Source organism: Otolemur garnettii, unplaced genomic scaffold (genome assembly GCF_000181295.1).
Source record: "Otolemur garnettii isolate 467f Iridium unplaced genomic scaffold, OtoGar3 scaffold00145, whole genome shotgun sequence".
In the NCBI taxonomy this organism is placed as follows: Eukaryota; Metazoa; Chordata; class Mammalia; order Primates; family Galagidae; genus Otolemur; species Otolemur garnettii.
Window position 1 is genome coordinate 3,245,374 of NW_003852540.1, and position 9,312 is coordinate 3,254,685.

General features: G+C 39.5%; 1 protein-coding gene across 1 annotated transcript in view; it reads right to left on the reverse strand.

The window, feature by feature from the left end:
* PAFAH1B1 (platelet activating factor acetylhydrolase 1b regulatory subunit 1) overlaps positions 1-9,312 on the reverse strand; it is a 94,321-nt gene that overhangs the window by 48,006 nt on the left and 37,003 nt on the right. Inside the window, exon 2 of the mRNA XM_003799075.2 lies at positions 6,288-6,505. Coding sequence (XP_003799123.1) covers positions 6,288-6,319 — 32 coding nt within the window. The 5' untranslated portion in view covers positions 6,320-6,505. The remainder of the gene's footprint in view (positions 1-6,287; positions 6,506-9,312) is intronic.

Genomic DNA, 9,312 nt, shown 5'->3' on the forward strand with positions numbered 1-9,312 from the left:
GGGACTACAGGCGCCTGCCACAACACCCAGCTATTTTTTTGTTGCAGTTTGGCCAGCACTGGGTTTGAACCCGCCACCTTTGGTATATGGAGCCAGCAACCTGCCCACTGACCCACAGGCGCTGCCCGATGTTCAGAAGTTTTTATACATCTGTTAGACATTTGTAAGTTTTCTCTCTTTTTTTCCCCTGAGACAGAATCGCACTCTGTTGCCCTGGGTAGAGTGCCTTGGTGTCATACCTCACATCAACCTCAAACTCTTGGGCTTCAGCAATCCTCTTGCTTCACCCTCCTGAGAAGCTAGGACTACAGGTACCAGACACAACGCCTGGCTAGTTTTTCTATTTTTAGTAGAGACAGGATCTCACTCTGGCTCAAGCTAGTCTCGAACTCCTGAGCTCAAGTGATCCACCCATCTCAGCCTCCCAGAGTGCTGGGATTACAGGTGTGAGCCACTGTGTTCAGCCATAAGTTTTCTTTTTAAAAATATCTATTCAGCTTCTTTTGCCCATTTTTAAACCAAATTATTATTTTTTCCTATTGAGTTGTTAGGAAAAAATCCCTTGTCAAATGGATAGTTTGTAAATATTTTCTCCCATTCTATAGGTTGTCTCTTCACTTTGTTGTTCTTTTGCAGAAGCTTTTCAACTTGACATGATCCCATTTGTCCAATTTTGCTTTGGTTGCCTATACTTTGGGGGTATTACTCAAGAAGTTCTTACCCAGACCAATGTCATGAAGTTGATTCCCTAATGTTTTCTTTTAGTTGTTTCATAGTTTCAAGTCTTATATTTAAATCTTTAATCCATTTTGAATTTGTATATGGTGAGAAATAAGAATCTAATTTATTCTTCTACATATGGATATTCAGTTTTTCCAGAACCACTTATTAAAGAGACTGTCTGTTTTTATGCCAGTACCATGCTGTTTTGGTTACTACAACTAGATGATATAATTTGAAATCAGGTAATGTGATTCCTCCAGTTTTATTCTTTTTTCTTAGATTGGTTTTGGTTATTCTATGTCTTTTGCAGTTTTACATAAATTTTAGAATTATTTCTATTTCTATGAAGAATGCCACTGGTATTTTGATGGGGATTGCACTGAATATGTAGATTGCTTTGTATAGTCAGGACATTTTAATAATACTGAGTCTTCTAATCCATGAACATGGATTATCCTTCCATTTTTTTGTGCATCCTCTTCAATTTCCTTCATGAATGTTTTGTAGTTTTCATCATAAAGATTGCTGACATCTAGGGAAACAATTCTAAAACAATTTTAATAGTACAGCTTGAGTATCCCTTAGCCAAAATGGGACCAAAAGTGTCTCAGATTTAGTGTTTGGGATGTTGGGGGAGATTCTGGAATATCTGTATATATGTAATAAGGTATCTTTACCTAAACATAAAACTCATTTGTTTCATACATACCTAATACACAGAACTGGTGCGTAATTTTATATAATAGTTTAAATAATTTATGCAACCTGTCACATGAGGTCAGGTATGGAATTTTCCACTTGTAATGAGCAAGTCTGCACTAACAGAATTTCAGATTTTGGATTTTGGGACTTGCGATGGTAAATTTGTATTGCAGAATCAAGCAAATGAGTCAACGTATTGATATTGTTGGTAGTCAAACTATCACTATAGAAGGAAAGAGTATAAATATGGTATGGGAGAAGACAAGAACCTTTGTGGGGAAAGACTAGAATTAAAAGTATCACTGAAATGAATTAAAGTAGTGCTGAGTTGCTGCTCTTCTTAAAATCATTTAGGCTTTTTTTGTTTGTTTGTATAGCTCTCCTTGTAGAAGTCTTACTGGATTAAGAAGTAGTATTTGGGAGATGATAATCCTAAAAAGATGTCCTGAACATATCACAGTATAGCTAACCTTCCTACATAACATATTCTGTACAGTATTAAAAAAAAATGCACAGAAACCTTTGGGGGGATTCAGAGGTGCATCCACAAATCTTTATGAGCTGTGGTGTGTTTTTTTTTTTAAGACAGAGCCTCAAGCTGTCCCACTGGGTAGAGTGCTGTGTGGCATCACAGCTCGCAGCAATCTCCAACTCCTGGGCTCAAGCGAGTCTCCTGCCTCAGCCTTCCAAGTAGCTGGGACTACAGGCGTCCACCACAATGCTCGGCTATTTTTTGGTTGCAGCCGTCATTGTTGTTTGGTGGGCCCGGGCTGGATTCAAACCCACCAGCTCAGGTGTATGTGGCTAACGCCTTAGCTGCTTGAGCCACAGGTGCTGAGCCTGTGGTGCGTTTTTATGTGGCCACCTGACTTGGAGGGGCAGTGCCAAGCTGGCTGAGCAGCCCGCCTGTTCTGGCGACAGGCCACACCAGTCTCAGATGCCCAGTGAAGCCGCTGATACAAGTGAGGGGAGGGCAGTGAGGGAACTCCGTTCAGTTTTATTTCCATCAATAAAGTGGCCTTTCAAAAAAAAAGTATCCCTGTAGGCCAATCATGGTGGCTCATGCCTGCAATCCACTTTGGAGCAAGAGCAAGATCCCATGTTTAGAAAAAACAAAAAATGGAGCCTGGTGTAGTGGTATATGCCTGCAGTGCCAGCTACTCAGGAGACTAAGGCAGGAGGATCACTTGAGCCCAAAGAGTTTAAGGTTGCAGTGAACTAAGATGATGCTACTCTAGCTGGGGTGACAGAGTGAGACTTTGCCTCAAATGAAAAAAAATTTATCACTGTACCTAATGCTTTCTTTCTGAAATAAGTACGTGTACATGTATGTACATATCAGTGGTTTTAAAACTGGAGATGTTAGCAATGTCAGGAGACACTGTTGTGATATCCAGTGGGTAGACATCAGGTATGTTGCTAAAAACCAAAGTGTACTGGGCAGCCCCCACAACAAAGAATTAATTCAAATCCAAAATGTCAATAGCAGGGCAGCGCCTGTGGCTCAAAAGGGTAGGGTGCCAGCTCCTGGAGGTGGCGGGTTCAAACTCAGCCCTGGCCAAAAAATTAAAAATAAAAATTTTGTGGTGATCACCTGTAGTCCCAAATACTTGGGAGGCTAAGCCAAGAGGATTACTTGATCCCAAGAGTTTGAGGATGCTGTGAGCTACGACACCACAGCACTGAGCACTGTACTGAGAGTGACAACATGAAACTCTCTCCAAAAACAAAACAAAACAAACAAACAACAACAACAAAAAAACCCAAAATGTCAATAGCACCAAGATTGAGAAAATCCAGTATATATCTATACCAGGGTATCTATGTACATGTTTATACATACATGTATTTTCTAGCCCAGAAACAAAGACATCCCAGCAATAATGTGTTCATCTAGTACCCATATTATGGTCTCTAATGCCATCTCCCACTAAAAGGAAACAAAGCTTGTTGGAAAATCGCTGATTCTAGGGATAAAGCAAGATGGGTACATAATAAGCCTGTAACATTTTATTGCTAAAAAGGAAGTACGATAGATGCATACAAAAAAACAACTGAAGGGACTCCTACGAGTCAAATCTAGGGCAATTCAGGCACCAAAATAGTAAGAATGGTAATAAATGACCAACTGTTGAAAATATGAGAACTTGGCTCGGCGCCTGTGGCTCAAGTGGCTAAGGTGCCAGCCACATACACTAAAGGTGGTGGGTTCGAATCCAGCCCGGGCTACCAAACAACAATCATGGCTACAACCAAAAAAAATAATAATAAAATAAATAAATAAATAAATAGCCAAGCCTTGTGGCAGGCGCCTATGGTCCCAGCTACTTGGGAGGCTGAGGCAGGAGATTCGCTTGAGCCCAGGAGTTGGAGGTTGCTGTGAGCTGTGATGCCACAGCACTCTACCCAGGGGAGCAGCTTGAGGCTCTGTCTCAAAAAAAAAAAAAAGAAAGAAAGAAAGAAAATATGAGAACTTAGGAATTTATAACAATAATTAAAAGATAAATAAAAAAGGCAGGGGGCGGTGGGGGAGAAGGTCTCCTGCTTATAGTAAAATGATGAGTGCTGACTGGTAAATGCAGTGAGTGGTAGTGTTGGAAACTCATCACTTTGCAACCACTGTAGTAAAGAATGGCTCAGGCAAGAATCACCAATAGATGTCAAATCTAAGGGGAAATATTGATGGAAAACAGAATGCAAGGTTTTAAAAAGTATCTCCCCACTTATTGTAACGGAAATCACAGTAATTATTCATTGGAAAAATCAGGCATCTTGACTAAGGGATAAAAATTAATATCATTGCTGAGGGGCAGATGCGTCTCTAGATGTGATACTCTAAGAATAATACAAAGTTATTTATGTAGTATTGTGGACAAGAATATAGTATTATAGACAATAACCTGAATCTAATAAAGAAACATTAGATACATCAAAAATGAGAAATATTAAAAAAAGTCCATTCTTCAAAAATATCATTGAAATGTCTCAGATTAAGTGTGACTAATCGTAAGAATCATGAGAACTAAATACAATATCTGATCTGAAATGATAGTATACCAGAGAAGTAAACAATGCTATAGGGCCTGTGGCTCAGTGAGTAGGGCACCGGCCCCATCTACAAAGGGTGGCAGATTGGAACCCAGCCCCAGCCAAACTGCAATAAAAAAAATAAACAGGCCTTGTGGTGGGCACCTGTAATCCCAGCTACTCGAGAGGCTGAGGCAAGAGAATCACCTAAGCCCAAGAGCTGGAGGATGCTGTGAGTTATGACACCATGGCACTCTACTGAGGGTGACAAAATGAGACTTTGTCTCTAAAAAAAAAAAAAAAAAGCTATAAATTATATAGGCCAGGTACAGTGGCTCACACTATAATACTACCACTCTGGGAGGCTAAGGTGGTTGGATTGCTTGACCCTGGGAATTCCAAACCAGCCTGAGCAAAAGCAAGATGCCATCTCTACTAAAAGGAAAAGTAGCTGGGCATTGTGGCAAGTGCCTATAGCCCCAGCTACTTGGGAGACTGAGGTAACAGGATCTCTTGAGCCCAAGAGTTTGGGGTTGCTATGAGCTAGGACATCACAGCATTATATCCAGGACACAAAGAGAGACTCTGTCTCAAAACAAATTGGGGGCGGGGGGGGAACCTATGAATTATAGGACATTACAGGGTCAACTGACAAAATAGAATATGGAAAGTAGATAAAACCATGTGTCAATGTTAAATCTAATGAAACTGCTAAATATACTGCAGTTTTACAGAATATCTTGTTCCTAGGAAATTAACACTGTATCTGGGGGGTAAGTCTTTCTCTGATATATGCAACTGACTCTCAAATGGTTTAGGAAAAAAATACTGTATATTATACACACACATCCTTATAGAGGACAGATGATAAAGCAAATAAAAAAAAAGTTATCAACAGGTGAATATGGTAAAACATTCATCACATTAATCTTTAATCTTGCAACTTATTAATAGATCTGAAATTATTTCCAAATAAAATGTTTTTTAAATGCCATAGGAAATTTTCTTTTAAATCTAGAACATGAAGCTGGGCATAGTGGCTCATACGTGTAATCCTAGCATTTTTGTGAAGCTGAGGTAGGTAGATTGTTTGAGTTGAAGAGTTCGAGACCAGCCTGAGCAAGAGTAAGACGCTGTCCCTACTAAAAACAGAAAAACTAGCCGGACATTTTGGCAGGCGCCTGTAGTCCCAACTACTTGGGAGGCTGAAACAAGAGGATTACTTGAGCCCAGGAGTTTGAAATTGCTATGAGCTATGACACCATGGCACTCTACCCATCTACTCAGGGTGAAAAAGTGAGGCCCTGCCTCAATCAATCAATCAATCAATCTAGAATATGAAGCTAAAATCTCTTCCCTGTGTTCTTTGCGTATATAAATGGAATGCTATAAGATACTATAAAATACCAGTCATCAAATCATTTCATGCCTCTTATTAAAGCATCTGCATTAACTATCATACTAGCCACCTCATAAATACAAAAAGGAAATAGAAAGGCATTAGCAATAACAACAAAATGGCTTTTATTTTCTAAAGTATAGATTCCAGACCAAAAAAAATTATAAGAGCTCTGAAGGCCCTATCTTCCTAATAAAGATAATACTGTATATAACACTCAGTTTTAAAATATGACCACAATGTTTAAATCAATATTTGAATACTGGTAAAAATAGCTTTAATCACAGAATATATGAAATTTATGATATTATATATTCTATGATATAATCATATATTCTATGATTAAAGCTTCCCCTTCCCCAAGCTGTATTTTAATTTACTACTTTATCTCTTATGAAAGAGGATATTTTTAAAGCACAAAAACAGAGAAACTTACAGTTCATCTCGTTGTCTCTGGGACAGCACCATTTTGGCTGTAATGTCAAGCTTATGTGATATAGTGGTACGTCCCTCCTTTTGGGAAATCAAAAAGCTTTTCAATCTCTGGATTTATAATTACACCAACTAAGTGGCTTCCACGCAGGGGAAAATGATTCCTTATAAGTGAAGCCAACCAGCTACCAGGAGATATTCAACAAGTAAGGCTCATCCCACCTAAGGAGAAAGAGAGAGAGAAAAAGAATATTATTTCTTTTACTTAAAATTTAAATTATTCCTGAATTATTAGTTTGGAGGAGACATTTTCAAAGATCAGGTTTACTATGATGTTAATATGAATACTACAGGGAGTTTTCGATCTATAGTAAAAATCAATGTCAAAATGCATACTGTTTTATGTATTTTTCCTTTTTTTTTTAAGAGACAGTTTTACTTTGTCGCCCTTGGTAGAGTGCCGTTGCATCACAGCTCACAGCAACCTCCAGCTCTTGGGCTTGGGTGATTCTCTTGCCTCAGCCTCCCGAGTAGCTGGGACCACAGGCGCCCGCCACAACACCTGGCTATTTTTTTGTTGCAGTTTGGCCAGGGCCGGGGTTGAACCTGCCACCCTCAGTATATGGAGCCAGCATCCTACTCACTGAGCCATAGGCACCTCCCTATTTTATGTATTTTAAATTACCTTTAATAATTTAATAAGCCAAAACAGCACTATTTTTAAATTTAACGTAAATTAACCTACTCTCTACCTTGTTACCTTCTCAAGAAGGTAACAATTTTCCCTTAAAGATAAAAATTGAGGCTTAGCTCCTGTGGCTCAAGTGGCTAAGGCGCCAGCCATATACACCTGAGCTGGCGAGTTCGAATCCAGCCTGGGCCCATCAAACAACAATGACAGCTGCAACCAAAAAACAGCTGGGCATTGTGGTGGGCGCCTGTAGTCCCAGCTACTTGGGAGGCGGAGGCAGGAGACTCGCTTGAGCCCATGAGTTGGAGGTTGCTGTGAGCTGTGATGCCACAGCACTCTACCCAGGGAGACAGCTTGAGGCTCTGTCTCAAAAAATAAAATTAAATTAAAATTAAAATGTATAACTTACAAAAAAGGTGTAAGTAGTAAAATAGGCAAGGATTTCATAAACTGTACCCAATCTGAAAAATGCCAGCATGTCTGAAGCAACCTTCAAGTTTAAATGTTAGCTGCCAATAATTCCAGAATAGCAAATAAGTAAAATACAAACTAATTAGCATTCTTATGCTAGCTGAACCAATGTGCTTAAGAAATTAATTTAATATCATTCCAGTTTATAGTGTCCCTTAAATTTATGTGGGCCATGAGTTGCAGGTTGGCCCCTTCCGCAGTTTCTATTATTTGGAACAATGATAATCTACTGACAGATAATTAATCATAGATAATAAAGTGAAAAAGAGGCATGATCCAAAACCCAGATTTAATCAGGAAAAAACACTATATTATTAATATATACACTATAAGATTCAATTTAATTATGGAGCAAATACCTCTAGCCAAAAAGGCAAATTCACGTACAAGAATATGATATTACTCAAACAGTAGAATTATCTAATGACAATAAAACCAAGACATAAACAAATCATTGAATGTATACTGGTGTAGTGAACAAATTAAATTATTCATTCACCAAACATATACGGAACACTTAATATGTGTCAGGCACTGTCTGAAATACCATGTTTTATGGGGAAAAAAATGCTTGGTCTTTGCATTCAAGAAGTTGCAACCTGTTGAAAAGTCAGCCAAGAAAAAGGCAACTATAACAATGTGAACAATGTGACAAGTGTTACCACATAAGGCATGAGGACTTAGGAGGAGGCTGACCAGGTAGAGAAGGGTGGACCACCAAACAAGCTCAGGACTTTACAATTTATATGAGGAGCAACAGGGACCCACTGGGTAAGTGTTTTAGAAAACTCACAATTGGCTTGGGGCCTGTAGCTCGGTGGCTAGGGCGCCAGCCACATATACCAGACCTGGCAGGTTCTAATCCAGCCCAGGCCTGCCAAACAACAACGACAACTACAACCAAAAAATAGCCAGGTGCTATGGTGGGCACCTGTAGTCCCAGCTACTTGGGAGGCTGAAGCAAGAGAATCCCTTAATCCCAAGAGCTGGAGGTTGTTGTGAGCTGTGATGCCACAGTACCCTACTGAGGGCGACAGCTTGAGACTCTGTCTCCAAAAAAAAAAAAAAAGAAAAGTCACTCTCATTTATATAGTGAATGAAGAATGGACAGGAAAGGAGACAGATGACAAGGGTCTACAATAGGATAGCAGCAGTAAGTAAAGAGAATTAAATAGATTTATATTATTATCCAGGTAAATCTTACAAGATTGGTAACTAGATGGGGACAACCAGAAAAGGAAAAAGGTCAATTGAGGAGTCAAGTATATCTTCCAGACATTTCTGGTTTAAAAGTAAGTTGATGTAGCCGGGCACAGTGGCTCACACCTACAATCCCAGCACTTTGGCTTAACTTAGGCAATCTGGCCACCTTGGCTCCCATAGCTAAGGCGTCCGAGACCAGCCTGAACTAGAGCAAGAACCAAACTCTAAAAATAGCTGCGCATTGTGGCAGGTGCTTGGAGTCCCAACTACTTGGAAGGCTGAGGCAAGAGTCTGAAGTTGCTGTGAGCTATGACACCACATTACTCTACCAGGGGGGCAATAAAGTGAGACTCTGTCTCAAAAAAAAAAAAAAAAAAAAGTAAGTTGATGCTAACCCTTACATTTATGTAGTCCAAAATTTAAAATTAAAAAAATAAAAAATAAAACTAAGCTGAATAGGAGACAATGGTGAGGGCACGAACAAAGTATGATTAATTTTGTTTCAGATATTGCTAAAGTGCCTGTGAAATTTCCAGTAGGAAGCTGAACAAACATAAGTCAGTCTGAAGAGAATTAACCTACTCCCCAAAAGGTTTGGTACTTTTGGGCAGCACCTATGGCTCCAAGGAATAGGGTGCCAGACCCGTATGCCGGATGCGGCGGG